Genomic DNA, 23,999 nt, shown 5'->3' on the forward strand with positions numbered 1-23,999 from the left:
TAATGCTTCTTACTTACATAGGCCTAGCTGCCCAATTTTTTTTTAGTCAGTCACAGATTTCCAAGCATCTAGGCTGTTACAACAAATAGAAAGAATTAAGTGCTTTTCCATCTTTGCAAATAACTTTCCAAGAAAGTTCATCACCAAAAGTTGGATGAACTGTCACATTCCAGGCAAAATTACAATATACCTAGAACCAGCAAGTCAGAAGTTTGTTTAGTTTTGTTGTTTGTTTGTTTGTTTTGTTCTGATGTGTTACTTATTATATGACAAGTACTGAGATAAAACTGGCAGAAGCAGTGTAGTTTAGCAGCTTTAGAGGACTTTCCATCCTGTTCAACTGCTACCTTGGTATTCCACCATCTCAGACTACAGCCTCCTGGTGTCATTCTTACTGAAAGATTTTTGTTGCTATCACTTAGGGTCCCTGCAAGAAGGACCCAGCTACACAAGTCCCACTAATAGGATAAGGAAAAAATGTTATAAAAAATGTAATATAAATAAAATAATGTAAATTTAAAAATGTAATATAAAAAAATGCATTACAGACTCGTACAACTCTTGTCTGATGATCAGAGGGACTCCTCTTCTAGTCTGTCCCACAGTATCCTCTGAAGGATGTGTAATTATCAACTCCAGTTACTCATCCTGGCATTAGATCACAATATTCATAACAAAGGGCCAGGGCAAAGAAACTGTATTGTATGGCTGCTTCATGACACACTCTTGCTTTGGCTGAATTTTTGTTTTTAAAAAAACTTTCTGCTTTCTTAAAAGTAAACAATATTAGACGAGAATTTTCATTTTGTCAAATTGTCATTTGTCCTCCTCTTATTGCATCATGGGCTGTGATTAAATATTAAATCACAGAGACATCATTACCTGACATTTTCCTCTCTTTTTGAAACAATTCCTGTAACTGAAAATTAATAAAAGGAGATATATACCTTTTCAGTTCTTTGTTTAGCTGCCCTGTCTTATTTTCAGCTATTCACAGCACTTCCCAGGCTCTCAGTTGCACTGCTTCTTCCCTATTTTCTGGTTCCCTGAGCTTGTGTGAAGCCTTCGATGATGCAGCTGGGCAAGGAAAGTATGAAAAAGCTAAGTACTGAAAAGACTGTGAAAATAGGTCAAGAATAGCCACAGATTTAAGTATCTTTAAAATACTTCTGAAAAACTGACTAGTTGGAAGTTGAGAGTATCCTTTTATGTTTATGTTAAGAAATCCTGGTTAGTCTAAACAAGTTTTGGCTGAGCACAAGTGCTAACAACTTTTTTGAAATGAAAAACATTTCTAAAGACAAAAATAGTACTGTAATCTCTCACAGTCATTATTTACAATTTCTGTGTGATGTCTTGTCCAGATTTATAATGGTTGCTTGCCATGCCAGCAGGACTTATAACTTTGTGGGTTTGTCTTTAATGCTTTAATTAAAACCAGGATGATTTTCTTGGGCCCAGAAAAATTTGCAATTCTTATGAGAGCTCAGTCTTTCAAGTGGCCTCACATAAGATATAATCTTCACTGACCTTGGCACGCAGACACATTTTTTAAATACTCCCTAATGTTTTCATCAAGGAATTTTACACCTTTGGAGTTATTTCAACCTGGTAGGTTTAGGCAAAAGTACCATTTCTCCAGGCTTTCTCAAGATTTTATAATGTATTTAAGTTGTCTTTAATAAAAAACACCTTTTTCTTCTGCCAGTATGCCTTCAAATAACTTGTCACTTTTGGTTCTTCTGTAAGAGTTGAAGATGTGTCCTTTGACAATCCTTTCATACTCTCTTTCCTTCAGCACAGTATTTCCCATGTTACTGTCCACCCATTGAAGACATTTGCTGGGAACCCTGCGGTGACAAAGAGCTGAGCAACCTAAAGACCAAAGCTTTCTTGTTCTTCTTAAATATGGGATCATTATGTAGTGTAACCCCCCAAATCTGGTAGCCTACTAGTTCTCCATACATGTTGGAGGGGTGGATGTTCTTGTTACACAGCTGGAAGACCAGACCAAGAGTCAAACACTCAACAGGGCAAAAACGCATTGTAGCAACAGTCAGGGGTGGCTGTACAGAGACAGATAGGTCCTCAAGTATGAATTTCTTCTTAGTGGAACATGCAGCTATTTTTGGTGTCCGAAGTTTCATTAACATGATTCCTCTATGGATAACTTGTCCTTAAAGCTTCTTGTTTTGGAAATACTTCATGTAAGGTGTTTTGAATCTTGAGCCTGCTCATGCCTGGCAGTATTAATAACCCGAGGCAGAGAATGTTTATATAGTACTGAGCACCATGACAGCACTTGGTAAATAATGAAATAAATCACAGACTTTGTTTCTGTTTAAATACCATGTTTGACCTCTCTGGATACAGATCTTCTGGATCCTGCTCAACAACCTCTTTTGGGTGAAACTGGATATTGTGCCAATTTTACCCCAGCTCCTTTAATGTATGACAACAGTACAGACAACACACTGGGTAACAAAGAACTCAGGATTCTCCCATCTAAGCCCTCGCAAAAAAAGATCCAAGTGCCTGGAACCTGCACTAAAAATATCCACCAGGATATTTTTTTACCCACCTGTCTGCTACAGGGGATGCCCAAGCATGTGAGAGCCAAGGTAGAATTAGTGATGTGAGGAACCCCCCAATAGTTAACTGTTTTGAGGCACAAAACAGAGAGAAATTGGGAGGACAAGACTTAATGCATTCTATGAACTTTGTCTTCCAAACCCACACGCAGGTGCAGAAGGTGGGGATGTGTGCCATAGAGGAGCTGTGTGTTTCCCTTCAAAACAGACTGAAAGCTTTTAGGGATCCTAGCACTTAATATATGTGTATATCAGAGAAATCATACCACGGTCGATTGTGCCTTGTTCAAATAGCTTTTCAATGGAAACACTGAAAATTGTCTCAAGATTGAGGCACATACTAGACTTCAAGTTAAATGTTAAACTTCAAATTTAACTGAAGAACAAATAGAGCCATGCTAAAGAAGACTAATGCAGCCTGAGAAAATACTCATTCTATGATTCAAGATGCCACCTAATAAAAAAAAAATCACCTAGAAACTGCCAATATCTTTGTGATCCCATATCACCAAATCAGTCTTAGATTTGTAGGTGAGATTTCTAAATTCTCAGTCTGATTCAATGTCTTTTCCATCAGAAATTGGCAAAGCTAAGAAATATTTTATGGCTACATTCTGTATATTTTATGTGTTTGCAATATTTGTACTTTTCTATTTTGAACATAAAATATAAGTTAAGATAGTCCTCATGCATTTATTATGGAATAATAATACTTATATCAATCAAAACATTTGCAACATTTGTCCATAACTTCATTCCTTCAGAGTAAGCTGTACCAAGGAGCCTTAAGCTGCTACAGAAAATAGAAAGGACAAAATTGAACTCCAACAACAAGCAAGTAAGGCATGAAAGTATTACAACCTTCAGCCTTTGCAAAACCAAACTAAAATGCAGACTTAAAAGCATTTACCTATTCTGGAATGGAAACTAAAGTCTGCTTCTACCACTGGGAAGCCACAGCAGCCAGAGGTGAGTGACAGTAGCTAAAGACCATCAGGATGAAAGGTGAATTTGCCAGTTTTAGCTGTCATCAAATGAAAGCTGTATTCCCAGTGAGCCTCGATAGACCATCACATGGTGTTAGGTCCAGCAGAGGATTTCTTAATCTGAAGTATGCAGGAGGCCAGGCTAGATAATCTGGATGGTTTAGGATGTGCAGCTGGAGTTCCAGAATAGTCTGCTGCCTGCTTTATGACAGTTCTTGTAGCAGTATTGAATGGTAAATGGGTGAAGGAGAAGCAGCATCCTGGCAGTGCTGTTGCAGCAAGAAGAGTGAACCTTGATGGCTCAAATGTGCCCCATATCAGCAGTGGATCCTGTGGTTTGAGTAGGAACAGCACAAGTGTGTCTGCTTGCCATAGGGGTGACCAGCAGTCAGGCAGTCCACATGAATGCTGCTTGTGGGGGCACAGAATCAAGGAGCTGAAGGTACTGTCTGAAAAGAAATCTCCGTGGAAAGGAAAAAGGGAGATGCAGGCTGCAAGTCTGGGCTAGTGTGAATTTGTCAGGCTCTGTGTTTGAAAGGGAGCCAGGTGCAGTGTACAAGTAACTCCTGTTTGCTGCGGCTGACCTAAATCCAAGTGTTGCTTTGTCAGGTTTTGTCTGACACATGTGCTGTTTCCCTACTGATGGAGAAATGGGCGTTAGTGCTGGCAACCTGCTGATTCAGACCCAGAAGTATGAAGGATGGTATTGCAGCAACCAGGAGGAAGCAGGGACAGCTAGCCTTGCCATGTATTTTGTGGTGGACAGAGGTTTCGGCTCATGTTAAAAGTATTCTTATTTGGGAAGTTTCAAAAGTTTAAATATAGACCATCTTCACATGCTAGATGGCAGTGAGACTCTGCAAGCAACCTACTTCTCTGCTACAAATGCTTGTTGGCACATAATATCTTGTTGGGTTATTTATTTAATAGTTGTTTTTCAGGATTGACATCTACCAGAGCCCAGCCTTGCACTTCCACTGCCTCCCATTCCTTGGCAACCGTTCCCTCAGGAAGCTGCCCCTGAATCCTTTCCCATCTTCAGTCTAACTGGTTTTGAGGAGCACAGGAGTATTACACAAGGGGTCTTAGGGTGGTAAGATAAGCATCTGCTATCAGTGCCTCTTCCTTAAGCTGCCACACTGCTGTGAATGAGTAAGTTTCCAGTAGCAAAGAGCCAGGATCTGTTATTCAACAGGAAGGCTGCCAGCTCTTCTGTGATGCTTGCCCCTAGGACATGAGCAAGGTCCCCTGTGTGAATTAACTGTGTGAATACTGAATCCCACTCACTCCTGATGCTGGTGGCAAGGTTGAACAGACCAAATGTACTCTATCTGTCCATGTCCATGGATGATTCCAAGGCCCTTTTCTCAGTAGAAGAACAGAAGGTGAGCTTGGTGTTGAAGGCAGAGAGGGTGATGGTGTCATCAGTGAGAGACAAGAGACAACAGGCAATTGAGATAGTTGTAGTGTAAGTCAAAAGGGCCCCAACCCTGGGATGTGAGATTTTTCTGCATTTTATGTCTTTCCTACTTCAAAGACCCATGCTTGAAGTCTAAGCAAACAAACAACTAAATCAAAATAAGCAGAAATGAAACCGAAAAGAAAATACATACCTGAAAAAGGGGTCCCAACAGGTAGCATGGAACAAAGAAGAACAAGTTCTGGTGTAATTAGGTAGTGAATGCATGATGTTGCTAAGAAACAGTGATTTTACTGCAGCAAGAAACTGTTTTAAGTCAAGAAGTCGTGGAGGTGAACCCCAATGAACTCAGTGCCTGTTCCCTCTCATGCTCTTAGCACCAACCATGGGAGTACCATATATGTACAGTTAGCCAAAAACTCACACACCTGGCCTGCACGTGTCACCCCTGTGAAATGTTTACAGATGTTGTCACTCAGAGAGGAAGAAGGAAATATGTGTAAAATGACCTTTTTGGAGAAAGGAGGAGGAGAGAAGGAGGAGGAGGTGGCTGTAACTTGACAACCCCATCTCAAATGACCTCTCAACCTTCCTCGCCTCCAGCAGATTTCAAGACAACGTGACAGATGTGAATCTTAGGGGACGTAGAATATCCTAAACCAAGAAGCAGACTCCAGCTTTAGGTAGGACTACTGCTGTGGGATCACTGGGACCCTGAATGCACTAATAGACCTGAGCCACCTGGAGAAGCCCAAACTGGCATTCCAACCCCAAACCTGCTGGTCGAGGAGCACCATGTTTGAGTCAGCACTCTGGTCGTGAGGGCACTGCCTGCCCTGGGGCTACCCGAGGCTCCTGGCTCATCCTGCCACATGGAGCAGTCTTAATCCTGCAGCTCCCTGACATAAAACTAAGAGTGAAACCAATACCATCTCAAAAGCATGGGCTTTATTTATGAAAGCTGTCACATTCGCAAAGCAAAAATCAAAATTAATGCTATTGCAGGATGACAGGCATGGAGTGCTAAGCAAAAAGCAATCTTGAAAGTAAGAAAATACATGCCCAGAGTACCTGAATCAGGATCTCAGTGTACAGGCAGAGAGGCTGTACAAAATCTTTAGTTTTTTAACCACTTATGTGTGTTCCTGTGGTGAAGGAAATGGTGGATTAGTTTTCCTGTGGAGGGCTCATTAGTATTCTGTCATTGGCAAGTTAGTATTTTTAGCTTAAGTGAGCCCAAGATATGTTGTGGTTTAGGCCTCAGAAGTCACCAACCCCGGTTAACAAATTAAAGGAAAAAAAAAATAAATTGAGTGCTTTAGGAATTGTAGAATGAATTTCTAAGATCTTTTAACAGCCATCCTCCTTGCTTTGCTGGTTAGCGTTATGCACCTATTAACTCCATTTCAGGAAGGTGGTGATTAAACTGGGTCAAATGGAAGTGATTAGGTTGGATTATCCTGGTCATGGAAAAATTAACTGGAAGATCTAAGAAGGAAAAAATTGCCACACAGATTCCAGCAAATTCTGCTGGAAGATATATGAATTTACTTTTCTACATGCAAAAGAATGTAGCCCAGCCAGGATCCCTCTAGAGACCTCAGGCTTGCTTTTTGAATTGTTTTTATCTTGAGAGTTCCTTAGGATTGGTAAGGAAATCAGTTGCTCCAGCACAGCTCACTTGTGTAGTTCACCTCATCTCTACCTGTGCTGGATTTTGGAACTGCCCCTGAAGACATTGAAGCTCCTACATCTGCAGCACCTGCAGTGCTTTGGATTTGCCCAACCCGGAGAATAAATTCTCTCCTATAGACCAAGAGCTAGGTCTGTGTGCAGCCTGTGTGAGCCTCCAGTTTGCTCTGAGCTAGCAACAGGCTCCTGAGAGCCCAGGTCATGTATCTCCAGGTATCTGGAGACCCAGATACTGTGCTTGAAACCAGCCCCATGTGAGCCCCATCTGTGTGGACAAGCCCTGCATGATTTGTGCAGCTACCCTGAGCTCCTGAGAAGAGCTCGAAGCAGACACGAGCCCTGGCAAGCCTGTCTCTCAGCACAAGCCCAATTTAAGGTCACCCTCCATCATATGATCCTACCAAGGGGAAGCAAATATCTGGGGACTGTCACTATTACTGAAGTAGCATTTAATTGTGGGGACTGGTATACAGAATTTCCTGTTGGCCAGCAGCCCAGGTGCTCCTCCCTCCTGATGGCACCTCTGACTGCTCTCTGCATGCTTGGCTCCACTACTCTATTTTATTGAGGTTTTCAGCAGACAGCGTGTCACCAACCCCTCTGTCATAACCTTTCACTTCTCATGCTGTCAGAGAATTCCCTGGGGAAATGGGGCCGAGAAGTGTGTCTGTGTACAAACATGTGCATGAGCATATCCCTGTGCACACAGCTGTGTTTATTTTGTGTTGCATATAGAAGAAAAGAGGATTATTTATGTTCTGATCATGACGTGTTCCTCAAGCAAAATATTTTCTGCTCTGATTTATTGTTCTCTTTAGACCTGCCCTCAAGCATTGTTCTTATATTTGGAGCAAGTCACATTTTTTCCATTTGGAAATGGAAATTTTAAAGACATATTTAATGAATAAAAAAAAACCTACCAACAAACAAACCAAGAATTACTTGGAGGGAAGAGGAGTTTCACTTTTTTATTTTCTTGTTTTATATTTGTTTTCTTTCCTCCATATTTCCCTTCACTCTTTCTTCTGTTTTATCTCAGAAAAAAAGAAGGAAAACCAGTATCTGAAGAGAAAGTGGGAGCAATATTGTTGTCTCATTTTTTATTATAAGATTAAAAAATTTTAATCTAGAAGAATTCCATACAAAAGGAGTACCTGTCATTTTCTGATTAGCACTCTTGTACCACAGAGCAAAACTATCCAGCCAACAAATCCGTGTCAATTAAAAATGCCTCTTTTCTTCCTTTTACTTTGCAGTGCTTTATAAATCTTACGTAAGTGGCCTTAGAGTTTGGTATCCTTTTCATCTCACAAGGATAAAAAAAGTCCTTCTTTTGCTAGAGGACTTCTCAGAGGACCAACAAAATCAAATTTATTTTGTTGGTTGCACTTCAAAGATACAGGAGAATGCAGATCTTTAACAAAATGAGCTTTTCTCCCACATGTTTCTCAGGAGTTTTGATTTTAAAAAATCTTAGAAGACTTTTTACACTGTCTAAGTTAAAATTAGTTTAAAATCTTTCCCCTTACTCCATTTTTCATTCCTCTCACTAGCTCAGGGATTCCTTTCTGTTTTATGAAATGAAATCCCTTCAGCTCTATTGCCTACATGGCAAAAAGAGCAAGAACAAAGCAAAATATTGTGGCGATCCCCCCTCCCCCAAACCCAAGAAGATAAAGACTTTTTTCTTTTTTTTTTTTTTTTTTAATATATACCACTGTGCCATAAGGAATCAAAAAACAGGAAAACGTACACTTCTTGGTTTTTCTTATTGAACACATCTATCAAGCAAGAGAAAATCTTGTGCTATTATATTTGCTTTCTATGCTGTATGCACAAACTGCCCTGGCTGTAGCCTCCAGGGATGTTGTCACCAAACAAACAAATGCTGCCATTAAATCGTAGGTAGGTAGGAGGTCCATTAGCAAATGCAAAGAGAAAAACATTTTTTGAGGGAGTTGGGAAAACCAACCAATAGCTAAATCTAGAAGTACAGCTGGGTGCTCTTAAATTAGAGATCTTTAGGAGGTCTCCCACACATCACTGTAGGATCACAAGTTTGCTGTGGAGTTTTTTGAGCTGTGCATTGCTGCAGAAATGCTTCACCTCCTCCAGCTTTGCTATCCTTTTCTTGCTAAGCTTCTCTATGGCTGTAAGCCTCTCTCAGTGAAGTCTCAGTGTCTCACTGCTCCTCCATCACTCCTTCCAATTCTCTTGCTGAGGTTGAAATCCGTGAAGAGCCTGGTCAAAATGAAGGAAGTTTAAATAAGTAGCAGATGGAAACTGCTTGACTGCTTAAGGAAAATAAATTTAAGGATAAACAATAAGAGGAGGGAACAACTAGGCATTAGAAACAGGGTCTTTTAATTAAATTGGGCAATCAGCCCAAAGAATGGTCTAGAGTTGCTTAGGTCAGCCAAAACAGTGTCTTCTGAGCAAACTTTGCTGGTTATATTTTAAAAACCACACCTCTGCTTCAAAATCCCTACCCTAGAATCAAATCAACCCACCCTAGAATCAAAATGTGCTGTACCCTTAAAAGGGACAGAGAAAATCTTAAGCAAGTCTGCAAGTTACCGGAGAGAAGTACCAATAAAAAGCTTGTAAGTATTGCTTATGTTAATACATTGATCATGATATTATAAATATTGTAACCTTCCAGCATTAGGTGTGCCAGCTTTGTGGGATTACCACCTAGCACTCCTCCCTGTGCACATGAAGGAATTAAACAGCTAATACCTCGACTCTGTGTTACTGGCCCACACACATGGGGTAAAAGATCCTACAAGTTTTTGGGACAGTATTAGTTCCTTGGTATGGTTTCAATCCCATATTAGCTGTTCAGGAGGAAAGAAAATCAGTTGAGTGGATTTCTTCCCTTTTCCATCAGCTGCCCCCATTATTTATCTTATTAATAAGGAAAAAAAAACCCCAAAAAACGCCTTATCTAGTTGTATAAATACAACAACATGTTTTTTTTCTTAGATACTTTCTTTTGTCTCTCTTCTCTGCAGGTAATTTTATTGCTATTTTACAATAGAGGTAGAGGGTAATTTTCCCTCATACAGTGTTACTAGACCCTGAATCTGGCAGGTTGTAATTTTTTCCCTCTCTGCAGCAGAAAATCATTTTTCAGAAAGCCTGGTTATACTCCAGTCTGAGCAGACTAGCACAGTACTTGAACACTTCTTTGCAAGTCTAGTCCACAAAGGCTCTGTTCTACAAAGACATCTTAACACATGTAACACCTGTGCCTTAAGTACATATAACTTAGGTGCATGTAAGAAACTGAATTATCTCACCAGGTAAATGGGAAGTTTTTCTAGGATGAGTGATTAATTAAATATATCTTAGAGATGAGGGAAGAGAAATAACTCCTCTCTTGACAATGCACAAACCAAACCTCTTATGAAACTGTAATGACCAGAATACCTACAAAAGTTCCTGTGCAGACTTCGAGGCTGCAGTACAGAGGGAATAGTTATTAACTTGTTTAGTGAGAGGAAAGGAATAACCATCAGTTATTATTCCCCAATATTAATGCTAAAATTTATCTTGGCTTGACTGTGACAATTCTGTGATTCTGTATAGCAGAACTCTTGCTGTGCTCGTTGTTCTGAACAGGCAAGATCCTTTAGAAATCAGAGGTTTGGGCTCAGGGCCTCTAGAGGTCACCAGAACCTAATTCATAAGTATTGCAAAACCCGTTTGTGAAGTGCAAATTGCTTTGTTTGGACTGGGGCTTTCCACCACTGCAGCTATGGGTCTCCCCTCTCACAAGGAATCCAGACAGTCTGTAGATACTCATGGTCATGTGAATAACATGAAATGCTTGTAAACTCACACCCTTCCAGAGAGGCTTGGTGTTACAGAAGTCAGCTCCTTTGGCAGTAAGGAAGAATACCCTAACTAGCATCTTTTCCTCTGCTCATGGTTCCAAACTTGCCCACTAGCTCCTGTGACCAAGCCCATCCTGGCACAGAGTCTCTCATGCCCCATGGGTGATGTCTCTGCCCCAACTGAGGAAGCCCAGTGCCTGTTGTGTTACCTAAGTGAGAAGGATGCCAGTTCTTTCTCTTGTGCTGATGCACTAAAGCAATAGCAATAGCTCAAAAGATAGGAGAGGCTGAGAGTGCAGATTTGGTTGTGGGCAAGGATTTTTTGACATATACGTCTGCCTTGCAAGTTATGATCTGCAAACACAGGAAACCCTGTAAAGAGTAAGGTTTCCTTCCAAGTCACCCAGTGTAATATCTACAGGGAACATTTAGAGAAGAGCTACAATTTAATTATGATTAAGTGGTTGTCATGAGGCCAGCGACCTCATCTGTTTCATGCGAGGGCAAAAGGGAAAGGTCAAGTAATTTTCTTGGTGCTTTCTCCAGGGCTGAGGGATGAGACAGGCTGGGAGAGGAAGGAGCGAGGTACAGCTGAGACAGAATATTTCAAAACAACAAACAGAAGCTTGTCCTTTCAGGACAAGTTACTCTGAAGAGAGCAAAGGCATTTATTTTGGGAGCTGTCACTGGAATGAAGGCCTCTGGTGTCTCAGCAGTGGGATTTTTGTCTTCTCCGAAAAGCCAGAAGAGTTGAACACAGACGAGTGGCCTGTGCCTTGACAGGATGCTGAGAGTGGTATGGGGAGGCTGCTGTGAGGGGATTGTGACAAAGGCCTCCTTGGCTTTTAGATACAGGATGCCGCAGGCTCAGAATGCTTCCTCAGAATCCAGGAAGTTTTTCTGGATACATATCAGAAGGTGAGTCTTTGCCCCCTCAACAAGTCTGTGTGGTTGCTCCTTTCCATGTCCCTTCCTTTGTCTCAGTGGCAGCAGGTGGCTTGCACTCCTTGTGCTCTGCTCTGGAAGCGGGAGCCTGAGCTAACGGGATCACCCTGAGTGTGTTTGCTGGGTATTAGGAAATGCTCATATAAATCGTATGGCCATCCTTTATATTCTACCCTTTTACTTGAGAAAGATGCATGGAGTTAGGTGCATCTTCTCAGCTCCCTTCTCAAGGTGAGGTCTGAGACACACCTTGCTGCTTCCTCCCGCTCTTCAAACAGCAGTCTCATCAAATTTCTTCCTGGCTGCCATCTGTAGCAAGCAGGACACCACCCCTTTTGCTATTTACAGTGCAATTAACCTTCGGTAAATTAGCCTGTGACTCTCATGAAAGGATTATTTAAGGCAACACACCCTTGACTTTTTCCCACCATGCATACATAGCGTGTGCTGTGTTTGCAGCAGCATACTCACAACTCTGCCAAAACCCTTCCAGAAGCAGGGGGTTAGTCTTTATCCTTTTCTGCATCACCCCAGGAAATCTGTCAGCCAGAGGGAGATGTGTGAGGAGGGGCTCCAACAGACAGAGTTCCCGTGGAAGTAGTTCCAGGGATACAAGAGCTGCCCTTCCCCAGCAGTGTGGGTGCTTCCCTGCTGCTAAGCATTACTGGGTAGCGAGGATGCGGGGCTGTGCCTCAGCCACCTCAGCCAAATGTTGTAGTTTATGCAGCCAAAGAAGGAAGTTGCTGCCAAAACACGAGGCTGTGATGTGCAGCAGCTGTGCTTTGGAAACATACCCTGTTTTTGCCTAGCACTGCCGGGCTTCCATCCAGATTTCTGTGTGCATGTCTAGGGGGCATAAAGCATGCATGATGAGGCTCCTGGGGAGCCTGAGACCTCTGGCCCTTGCATAGTAGAGTTGATCTGTGCAGATCTGCAGGACGTGCCTGGGTTATCTGGACATCCCTCTGCTTGCTACCAGGCCTCAGGCAGACAACCCAGTTCTCCCAGCTCACGCACAGCCTGAGTTCTGGTGGGAAAACAAGCTTTGGCTGAGTATATCCAGCATGCTGGCCTGCCTCCATGTAGCTGTAACTCCCAGCGGAGAGGCAGGGTGCCTGGTAAAGTCATGGGATCATAGAATTTTCAGGGTGGGAAGGAACCCCCAGGGGGGTCGTGGAGTCTCCTTCACTGGAGACATTCAAAACCCGCCTGGACACGTTCCTATGCGAAGTGCTCTAGGTGGCCCTGCTCTGGCAGGGGGGGTTGGACTAGGTGATCTTTCGAGGTCCCTTCCAACCCCAAGGATTCTATGATTCTATGATTCTATGATCATGCAGTGCCAACCCCCCTGCCATGGGCAGGGACACCTCCCACTGGATCAGGTTGCTCAGAGCCCTCTCCAGCCTGGCCTTAAAAACTTCCAGGGATGGAGCTTCCACCACCTTTCTGGGCAACCTGTTCCAGTGTCTCACCACCCTCATGGTGATGAACTTCTTCCTAACTTCCAATCTAAATTTACCCTCAAACGACAGCCCCACCTCTGCCTCCCTAAAATTTTAACAGAACAGGGATTTTTGATAATGCCACACACCTTTATTCCTTCAGCAGCAAGATTCAAAAGGTATGACCCATGGCAACACTGCTCTGACAAAGACTACCATACTGGGCAGTATTTTTCAGTTGCAGTGCAGTGTAAACTACTTCCTTACATTTATTTGGATCCATGAATGTCTGAAGGCACAGTTGAATGAAATATTTAAACTTATTGTAAGTTCAGTATGTGCTTGGCTGGTTCAGGTAATATAATGCTGCTGCTGCTGCTTGATGATGAAAGCATTCAGCTGATATTGTCTCTTACAGCAGAACAAACCATTCATAAAGTTACATAATCACTGATGCAGTTCTGTCATCTGTTTGCATGTCTTCTCCCATTCCCAGGCTCAGACAAGGCTAGAAAACTTGGCAGGCTTTCAGGGTTTTGCATCCAGGAGCTTACCCCAAGGAGATCAGGACTGCATATAGAGATGCAACCTAGATGCACACCATTACCAGATTCCTCCTGGTTTTCTCCGATGGAAAAACACTTAAGAGCCAGCTTGGATAATACCAGCACTGGAACCCTGGGCATGCAACATACTCTGACCCAGAAGTATGCATAAGCACCACCTGAGCTGGTACACAAAGGTGGTAACTGCTCAGCATTACTGGAAGGAAAGGCTGAAACAGCATCTGTTGCAATGGTGAGCTCAGAACTCTTCATGCTGTTAAGTACAGATGCTCCTCACAACACCCAGAACAGACAAAAAGCTGGCAGGGAGGAGCAAGGGATTACTCCAGTTCCAGCCTTACCTTCCATGTTCCAACAATGCCTTTTTAGAGAAGTGGCTGACCAAGGCCACAATGCAACTCAAAGGTTGCCACCTCACAGGTGGTGCTGGAGGTATGCAAGACTGCACCATGAATCAAATAATAATAAAATTAATTAGAAATATGATTGCCACAGGATAATAAAATGAATCAATGCACATTACACAACTACTTTTCTCCTTACATAATTGATTACTGTCCTTTATTTAATTTACTACAGGAAAGAGGAGTGACAAGGGTAATTGCTAGATATGTGAGCATTATTTGGAAATTCAGAGAGTTCCTTAATGCACTGAGTCTCCTCAGGTTTAATAACAAGACCTCCACAGCTGAAGCCAACAGAAACCATAAATCAAGGTCTCCAGTTGTTCACACTCAGTGTACCAATGTAAACCAAAGTTAAGTGGCAGTTTGTTGCAATATGTCAAGCTGCAGTATGTCAGCTGGGGCTCAGGTTGAGCAGCTGGCACACTGCCTGCTTGTTGAAGGGACACTCACCTCCAGCAGAGCGGACAACAGGCTGTGCTAGGATCACCTTGTGGTGGTTGGATCTGAGAAGGATTCAGACTCACAGCCCTCAGTACTAGGAATTCTTTTGCCTGCAATGAGGGGTGTCTTTCGTTTGTCTTGGGAAAACTCTTGTGGTGCTTATGTTCTCCTCAGTTCAGGGCGAGAACAATTGCATATATGAGCCCACACTGATGAACTTTTTATTTCCAGTCAGTAAAAGCTCCATCTCTAGTAAACTGGGTCACCAGCAGTGACCTCTGCAGGAAGTAGAGCTTCTGATGCTGAAAACCTAGTTAAAGAGGTTAACACACTTTTCACTTTCCCTTCCAGGGCATAGAACACTTACACAGTTACAACTGTTTTGTGTCATCTCAGAATTACGCCCTAATTAATACTGATGAAAAACTGGCAAAGGCAATTTGAAGTGGTTGCAGGGGTTCTATCGTGTCACTTCCTAGCCTGAAATCTGCAGAAACCATAAAAAAACAAAAACAAAAACAAAACCAAAAACAAAACAGTCAAGGAGCCTCTTCCTGCAAGCCGCCTCCTCAGCCTGGCTAATGAAGCAATGCTTGGGCATGGCGGCTCACCTTAGAGCAATGGCTTTTGCCCGGGGAACTCGGCTGTTTATGCGAGGTCTCCCTCGCAAGAGGCGACCCGCATTTTTAAGCGGGAATTGCCTCAAGAAAACCCCAAAGCAGCGGAACAATCACACCCGGATCAGGGTGCGGGGTCAGCTCCTCGGAGCTGCCTCAAACGCCATCACCAGATACCGAGGAGCGGCCCCTCCAACCGGACAAACACCGGCACACGGCAACCCACGGAACCCATCGGCACCCTCTGCCGTGGCCCGGGGGGTCTGGGGGCAGGCAGCCCCGCACGGTTCCCCGGTACCGCGGCCGCCATGGGCCGGGCCGGGCCGGACCGGGTCGCCTCACGCTCGGTGCCGCTGGCTCAATTCAAGTCCAGGGGGGAAAACCGGACTCGGGGCTGGCAAGGCTCCCAGGCCGAGGAGCCGAGCCGAGCCGAGCCGAGCCGAGCCGAGCCGAGCCGAGCCCCGCCCCGCCCCGCCCCGCCCCGCCCCCGGGAGACCCCAAGGCCGCCCCCTCCTCTTCCTCCTCCTCCCCTTCCTTCCCGCCCTGTGCGCTGACGTCACTGGGGCGGCCCCGCCCACCGCAGGAACCGCGAGACTTCGGTTGCCTGGCAACAGCGCTGCGTGACGCCACGCCGGCGCGACCGCCGCCTGCTCTCCCGGCACCGGAAAAGGCCTTGGCGCGGCCGTGACGTCGGCTCTTCCTTCTTTCCCGTCGAGGCCGGAGTAGAGGTAGGAGGGCGGCTGCCGCGTCCCCAATCCGCCGCCATCCGCCCCTCTCCCGCGGCGCGGACCCCGCTGCCACCCGCCCCGGCTCTGCCCCGTGTCTCCCACCGCGCGGGGGAAATATGAGGGGCGGGCTGGGCCGGGCCGCATCACGGTGTGGTGGGCCGGGGACTGCGGCCTAGTGCGGCCGGGCCGTGCGGGACATGAGTGGGTGCGGGGGTTGTGGGGCAGGGGCAGGGGGTGCCCCCGCTCTGCCGCGTGGGTAACGGGCGTTGCGCGCGCTGCCTGCAGGACGCCATGGGGCGCGTGATCCGGGGCCAGAGGAAGGGCGCGGGCTCCGTGTTCCGAGCACACGTGAAGCACAGGAAGGGCCCGGCCAAGCTCCGCGCCGTCGACTTCGCCGAGAGACACGGGTACATCAAGGGCATCGTCAAGGTACTGGAATGGGCTGCCCAGGGAAGTAGTGGGTTCTCCGGAGACGGAGGGAGCGGTCAGGGGAGACCTCATCGCTCTCTACAACTCCTTGAAAGGAGGGTGTAGCCAGGGGGGGGTTGGTCTCTTTTCCCAGGCAACTCTCAGCAAGACAAGAGGGCACGGTCTTAAATTGTGCCAGGGGAAATTTAGGTTAGATATTAGAAAGAATTTCTTTACAGAGAGAGTGATCCGGCATTGGAATGGGCTGCCCACTGAAGTAGTGGATTCTCCATCCCTGGAGATATTTAAAAAGAGACTGGATGTGGCACTCAGTGCCATGGTCTGGTAACTGCAGTGGTAGTGGTTCAAGGGTTGGACTCGATGATCTCTGAGGTCCCTTCCAACCCAGCCAATTCTATGATTCTAAGGTAGGGGCGGGGCCCTTCGCGGAGGGGCTGACGATGGTCGGTGGCGGTACTCGGGCGCTCTGGGACCCGCGGGTTTTTGTGGGGAGAGAGTCTAGTGTGGTCTGAAAGGGCTCTCAGAGCCTTCATCATCCAGTGCCGAGCGCCCTGAGGCACACACAGCGCTGGCACATCGTTTGTGTGTGGGATCTTAAGCTCTGTCAGCCGTGTTTACCACCGTTTGGCTGTTCCATATTCAGGCATCTCATGTTTTGTTAAATAAGTTGTGTGGCTTGAAATATTGAGCTATGGATTTTTTTTATGCCGTTTACATAAAGAGGCTGCTAGCTCATACACAGCAGTACAGTTTTCTGGCAGATGGAGGGTTGCTAACGTAGGAACATCACTGTGCTTTTATATTGCCTTGCTTCATGCTCGCCATAATGAAGTTGGATGATAAAAGTAAGTAGGTAGTTTTGTTTAAAACTTAGATAATACGTGGCTTGGTTCTTCCTGACAGGGTAGAAAACTCTGAAGAAAAAAACATTAATAGTGGATGCCAGCAACACCTGAGCTTTCTATAAAACAGACACTTCTTGGATCTTTAATCACTGAGCTGTAGTCTAAATACAGGGATGTGCACTTGGATTTTGTTGTACTTCGTTGGTGTGGGGGTTGGGCAGCTAGTGAGAGTGAATTTCTTAGTATGGAGAGAATGCAGAATGTCAGGGACAAAACAGTTCAGACACAGCACATTTAGCCAGAGTCGTTGTCTGATACAGATACTCGAGGTTATGTTCTTAAAAATGTGAATCTTCAATTCATTCATGCCAGGAGCAATCAAGATCCCTCTGAGAAAGGGAGATCCTACTCAGAATTACCCCCGTAGCATCATCTCCACTTTTCCTTGTTCTTTGATTTCTGCAGAACATGTGGCAAATGCTGTCACCTGTTCTGAAGCACACCTGCATTCCAACAGGACATCATTCACGATCCTGGCCGAGGAGCTCCCCTGGCAAAGATTGCCTTCCGTGACCCATACAGGTTTAAGAAAAGGACGGAGCTGTTTATTGCTGCTGAGGGGATTCACACTGGGCAGTTTGTTTACTGTGGCAAGAAAGGTGAGTCAAGACCAGAGGTGTGTTGCCTGGGCAGTTTCAGAAGGCTAAAGCAGGTGTAGTCTGAATGCATGGAAATTTGGGGTGTTTCATTGTGGTTGTGAGCCATCTCAGAGCAGTAGCTTCCGCTCACCTGAGCAAAGCTGGGTTTCCTTCTTGGGTATTTGGTCTCCTCACACAGTGTTGGTTTTATTCTGCTTAGAGTCCCATTTCTGCTCTGCCTTTCTGTTCAACTTGACCTGAAACTCCTGTTTCAAGTCAAACCACGTTCCCACTAAAGTGTTTACACTGTGCCCTCCTGTGCATAAGAGGCCCAGTGTTCAGTAATTAAACTGTAATTAAAGTAAGGAGCCTGAGTGAAGTTGTTGATGCCACGATTGCTCTTTGCAGCTCAGCTGAACATCGGCAATGTTCTGCCTGTTGGTACCATGCCAGAAGGCACCATTGTGTGCTGCCTGGAGGAGAAGCCTGGTGACCGTGGAAAGCTGGCCCGTGCTTCTGGAAACTATGCCACTGTTATCTCTCATAACCCTGAAACAAAGAAAACCAGAGTGAAGCTGCCTTCTGGCTCCAAGAAAGTGATTTCTTCTGCAAACAGGGCTGTTGTAGGTAAGGAGGAACAACTTTGAACTTGTCACTGAGTTTACACACTGCTAAGCAAGTTTTCAAACAGACCCCCAGTTCCCAGTACTGCCTAGAAAATAGCAACATTTACAGGCTGGACCCAGGGTGATGAACAGGTACAGTCTGTGCACAGGTTCCTACCTTGTCTGTTATGTCTGCAATTGCTTTTGGTAATGGAAACTCTGACTTGGAGATAGTTTGATACAGTGAGAGGACAGAAAAAGATGCTGATATTCCTCAGGCTGTAATGAAGTTGCTCAGCCTGTAAAGTCTGCAGTCCTCTGGGAAGAACTTCTGCAGTAGGTGGTGTTGATGTTTTTCTGCTTTTGATACAGAGACTGAGCCTGTAGTGGTGGTGCTGGAGGTGCTTAGACACTGTAGGTATCACCAGTGCATTCTAGAAGGTCTGGCAATGAACAGAAAGACCATTGTCAGGGAAACTTCGTGCCAGCTTTGTTACACTCTTGACAGGCAGCTGCACTTATCTTTTGACACCTGATGTGGGGAGGTGTCACCTGGGCAAGCACTGAAGGTGGAGAGAGAGAATTTCTAGACTCAAAGAGTGCTGCTTGTCTTGATGAGACAGAAGTTAGCAAGTGTCCTTGTATCCAAAAAGCAGACAGCAGACTCTGTGGTCTGATAACCTCGTAAGATGGACTAAGTAAATAAGGGAATAACCAGCTGTTAATCTTCAGGAGGCTTGAAAGTTCACTGAGGTCTCTCAGTTTGTGCCTTCTTTAGCCGGAGCACTAACAAAACAATATTTTACAAAAAAATTCTAGCAATAGAAGTGGTAATGCTTGAGAAGAAAGGGCTAAGCTTAATCCTGTAAAAACTGAAGCACTTGCAGATCTCCTTGCAGATGAGTTCATGTGTGTGTGGTGCCTTGAGCTTAACCTTTTGAGCTTAATGTTTTTTCAGGCATTGTTGCTGGCGGAGGCCGTATTGACAAGCCCATCCTGAAGGCTGGTCGTGCCTATCACAAGTACAAGGCGAAGAGAAACTGCTGGCCACGTGTCCGTGGTGTGGCCATGAACGTGAGTCTTGCTTCTGATCAGAGTTTTCAGTTCTTTTTTTTATGGTTTAAAAGTTACTTGTTTGATTGAGGGGTAGGGGGCGTCTGGCCTGTATCTGGGAAGAAAGCTTCACAGAGTACCCCAGAACTGCACATTTAATTAGGGTGGTTAGCACCACTTGATAGTGCACTGTGCAAAAAATGAAGCAGTTAAATTTTTTAGTTTGCTTGTATCACTTTATTGCTGTTAAACATCATTACTCACATTGTTAATTAAACCAACGACTTAATTTCCATTTCCCCAGCCTGTAGAACATCCCTTTGGTGGTGGTAACCATCAGCACATCGGGAAGCCTTCGACCATCAGGAGAGACGCTCCTGCTGGGCGCAAAGTGGGTCTCATTGCTGCCCGTCGGACGGGGAGACTGCGGGGAACAAAGACTGTGCAGGAAAAGGAGAACTGAAGACCCAGAGTGGAGCTTACAGAATAAATTTTTAAAACGTAGCTTGTGTCAAGTTCAAGTTATCTGTTGCCAATGCGGGGCTAAACCAGGGATCAGCAGGGGGAGCTGGGTGTTGAGGTGAGGGTTTTTCCCCTGTCTTCAAGAGCAGGAATTCTTCCAGCCAGCATCCCTCAGGTGCCCAGTTTACCTTGAGAATCTGGCTGAAATGGTAAATTAGGCTCAGGCTAATGTTAATGGTTTTCCATTTTTATCTGCTGTGTTTCTCTGGAGGAAAAAACTCGTGAGAGAAGCGAAACTCCTTACGGAGGAAGTATTTCAGCGACGTTGTTGTGAAGTTTGGGCTTCCTTTCTGAAACATCAAGTTCCAAACAATTGGGAGGTATTTCCACTTGAGCGCAGACTCAGAGTCTGAACTCTCCCTAAGCTGCCTGCCAGCTCTGCACAGTGAGCAGGGCACAGCAAGCTCCACAGTTACTCCCTTTGCAGACTGCTGATCAGAGTGCTGTGTGCTGTACATTCCTAGGAACAGCCATAACACAGGTAGTGGCACTGATGCCTCACACCACGGGGCTGTCATCTCTTAACAAAAGCTCTTCTGTGATAAAGCCAGTGTTTGAGCTGGGTGGGGAATGAGATAAAAATGGTGGCTGCCACCAATGGTGGCAGCCTTCCTGACCTGGCTTTCAAGCTGGAGCTTGAAGTCACTGCTGAGCACTCCTCAAGCCAGGACTCCCCTTCCTCGTTGTGCAACACCCCTCTTGCTGGAGACACACAGTGCCTGCACCAGCACCACTGCTCTGGATCTGGGGGGACACTGGCAGTGCTGGGGGCTGCACACCCCACCCACAGCCACAAGTGCTGCCTCTCAGGGGGATCCCTTGCAGCTGCACCAGAGCAAACACATGCAAGGGTGACTGCACTTCCCACCTATGCAGCACCAGCTTGGGTCCAGGTTCTCAAACCTGACCCACTTGCAGGACTTCCCTGGGCATGTTACTGGGTCTGGTGTGATCAACTCCTACGTAGCTGGAAGTGCCACCAGAACAGACACGGACTTCTCTAAGGGATGGGTGTTTCCAGGCATGGTGGTGACAGTGGAAGACATGACAAAGAGAGAATGGAGAATGCAAAAATGTTTTTTATTCTTCAGATGCAAGGGGGTTTGCTTCAGTGACCTAAAAAGTTCACCTTCCCGTGCATGGTAGTTCACCCACAGGAAACATAATGATGACACTGATCCTGAAATGCCCATGCCAGACCTACCTAGGAGCCTGATCTTGCATGGACAGGAATCCAGGGGAATGCAAAGCAAGGAGTTACTTGGTGGCTACTCACAACAGTAATACTGTAGCTGGCCACATGGGTCTAGAGAGGAAAAGGTGATTTTAAAAAAAAGTCAGCAGATCACATTTGGAAAAAAATGTAAAAAGCAACATGATGATTTTTTTTTTTTTACTGTATCACCAGTACCATCAATGTTTGTAAAAGTTCATGTCTTGTGTTTTTGCCACGAGGTCAGAAGCTTAGGTTCCCCTATTTCCCTGAGAAGGCTCTACCTTTAACACTCCTCCTCAACAATGTTAGAAAAAAACAACAGTTAAAGTATTTAATGTTCAAATTACTACCTAGACAAGAGCCAACTTAAGAATGATTTCTCAGTACATCAAATGCAGTGGACATTTCTCAAGGCTCTTGGTGCAAAGAACTTCCAGAACCATTTGCATTAAATGCAACCTAGAGGACTTGCAGCAACCATGGCTTCCAAACACGTATGGATGTGTTGACTCCATGTATTTTCTAGGAAAAAGGAAGATTTTTCCTAAGAACACTTCCTGCCTTTGTCTCTCATCCCAGGCTCACAGGTGGCTCACTGACTACCAGGTGTCCACAGCCAACAGCTGGAATATCAGTAAGCTCAATCAATAGGTACAGAATAATTGCACAATTGAGTAGGTGCCATATTGCTGAGAGTATCTACAAACATATTTAATGTAAATACACAGGATGCAGTGCTGAAAGTCACTTTAAATTCACCCAGTAGTTGTGTGAGGATTTTGAAGATTTGAGTCCATCCTCCAAACTGTGGAACAACTGCTCTTGTTGCAAGGAACTGTTACTACTCTTGTTAGGGAGTTTGCTACAAATCTATGATTCTATAGAATTGAAGGCTTGCCTTTAGTGTTCAAATCCTATAGACCCAGATGCTCACAACACATTCCAATGGCTCCTTTGGGAAGACCACCTGGAAATGAAAGCCAGAGTTGTGAAGAAACCCTTTTCCTGTAACTGTGCTAAATGGGGACTTCGTGCCAGTCAGCTACGGATGTCCGTCTGTCTGCACAGGAAAGATTTAAGTGTGTGAATAGGTAATAAAGTGGTCGCTGGGCAATGCACAGCTCATTGCAGTGGGACTGGACTACTTGGACAAACTGGACTGGAGGAGCAGGTGAAGCCAGAGAGGGAATTTCATGCAAGACAGAGCTTGAAAAAAATGGTGGGGAACCTACACCTCTGTGTTTGTGTGTGTGTGTGCATACGTAGAGCAGAATTTCTGATTGCAACAAGCAAGCTGCAGGTATTCCCTGCACTGGTGGAACACCACGAATGTGCTGAGGGTGGCATAGAGACCATTGCCAACCATGGGAGTCCTCAGCCTCAATAGCACTGAGCCAAGATCCTTGGTACATGATGGAGAGGTGTGAAAGGAGCAGCTTCTTATGGGAACTGGGTACCTACAGCCGAACAGGGGGCTGAATGACCTAGGGGAAAAAACATATTGAGCAGTATCAGAACTAAAATCTTTCAGAGAGGAAATGACTTTTGGGGCTTTTAAGTCCAATAAAATGTAACTTCAGTTATAAAAGCCACAGTGATAACAGCAAGCAACCACAGCACAAGATAAACATTCTCCAGGGGCAAAATGTTCCCTGCAGCACTAGCATCGTTATGAACTAGCAAATTTTATGAAAAGAGATGGGAAGGAAGAGCAAATTAAATGTGAATTACTGAATTAATTAACTATAAGTGAATGATTAAAAAGTCAGAGGCTCTAAAGAAACCAACCTAGAATGAAAATTTTCAATAAGCTGGAATACAATTTCTAAACTGAAGTTTTAACTTAAGACAAGCTGTAAAATAGAGGGTGAGCTCCAGCAGATTACAAGATAGAAGAAACTATTAGAACTAACACTATGACAAGGCAAGAATAAAAAGGAAAAAAAAACCATAAAAAGACACTGTTGAGTTACTAACAAGTTTACTTCAGCCTGGGAGAACCTGGGAAAGGACTGAATGGAAAAAAGAAAATGGTACTGAAGCTGATGTCTGGTGCTGTCTTCAGCAGGGGCTGAGTGGAGAAGCGTCAGCCACCTGTGGCAGACAGGACCTTCAGCTGAACCAGGTAGCAGCTCATTCTGAATTTATGCTGTAGAAATCTGAAATTAAATAAGGCAAAGAACACTGCAAAGAAGAATGTGCCTTCCTTCACCACCTTGGCTGGAAAGCTCCTCAGTGCAGATGTGCTACTTCGAAACAATAGAAATGCAGTGCAAACACAGCAGCATCAAGTGGGAAAGTGTTCAGGCAATCAATAAATCAAGAGCATTTTGTCACTGGGATCTCGTGTGTTTTACCATGATCTATGGCTGGTCCTGGGATACCGCACGGTGAAGTAAACTAATTGGAAATAAAAATGGAAGATTGTCTCTCTTAAGACACAAGGATAGCATAGCACTTAGAAGAGTCCCCACTTTGGAAGCTAAGGTACTATTTCTTAGGAGAAGAAGCCCCCTAACACATACATCATCATATACATTTATATTCATTCCCAGTAATTATTTTAAAATACAAATCATAATTAGAAACCTCTTGCTCAAACCAGCTTTTCTTACCAGCATGACAGATTACACAGTTGTTTATAAACTTTATATCCAGGATACTTACTTCACAGATGAATAGGAGATGAGTTACCTAAGGCTGCACAGAAGACATGATCTGTATAGTCCAGCTTCAAAAAATACATGCATGCTTATTATTAAAAACATTATTATAGTAATCCCCTTGTGAAGATTAGCATGTCTACCAGAACATCAGAAATCCTTAAATGAAGCAAACTTTGTTTTAAAGAAAGGTGTTAAGTGTTTCTGCAGTCATTCCAGTGGTTATTTCCAGTATAAGGCTTCATTCACCAAAAAAATTACAAGACACAACCCCCCAAACAAAACAAAACAAAAATTACATACCAGTGAAGCATTGAAGTCTTCATTTAGAAGTGTTTCAAATTTCCAACTACT

The 23,999-nt window shown here is 44.6% G+C and overlaps 1 protein-coding gene across 1 annotated transcript; it reads left to right on the plus strand.

Moving 5' to 3' along the window:
* The first annotated feature begins 15,567 nt into the window (after positions 1 to 15,567).
* Positions 15,568 to 19,748, plus strand: RPL8 (ribosomal protein L8). Its single transcript, XM_030447526.1, has 6 exons — positions 15,568 to 15,674; positions 15,960 to 16,103; positions 17,466 to 17,607; positions 17,995 to 18,213; positions 19,150 to 19,265; positions 19,549 to 19,748. The coding sequence occupies exons 2-6, from the start codon at positions 15,966 to 15,968 to the stop codon at positions 19,705 to 19,707; spliced, it is 774 nt and encodes a 257-aa protein (XP_030303386.1). The 5' UTR covers positions 15,568 to 15,674; positions 15,960 to 15,965; the 3' UTR covers positions 19,708 to 19,748.
* The last annotated feature ends 4,251 nt before the right edge of the window (positions 19,749 to 23,999 follow it).

Source organism: Calypte anna, chromosome 1 (assembly GCF_003957555.1).
Source record: "Calypte anna isolate BGI_N300 chromosome 1, bCalAnn1_v1.p, whole genome shotgun sequence".
Lineage (NCBI taxonomy): Eukaryota > Metazoa > Chordata > Aves > Apodiformes > Trochilidae > Calypte > Calypte anna.

Bases quoted from the DNA above. Each gene is read 5' to 3' on its own strand.
- RPL8 (XM_030447526.1), top strand. From the start codon at position 15,966: ATGGGGCGCGTGATCCGGGGCCAGAGGAAGGGCGCGGGCTCCGTGTTC. The intron at 17,608-17,994 runs GTGAGTCAAGAC...TGCTCTTTGCAG, and splicing joins TGTTTACTGTGGCAAGAAAG to CTCAGCTGAACATCGGCAAT. The intron at 18,214-19,149 runs GTAAGGAGGAAC...ATGTTTTTTCAG, and splicing joins TGCAAACAGGGCTGTTGTAG to GCATTGTTGCTGGCGGAGGC.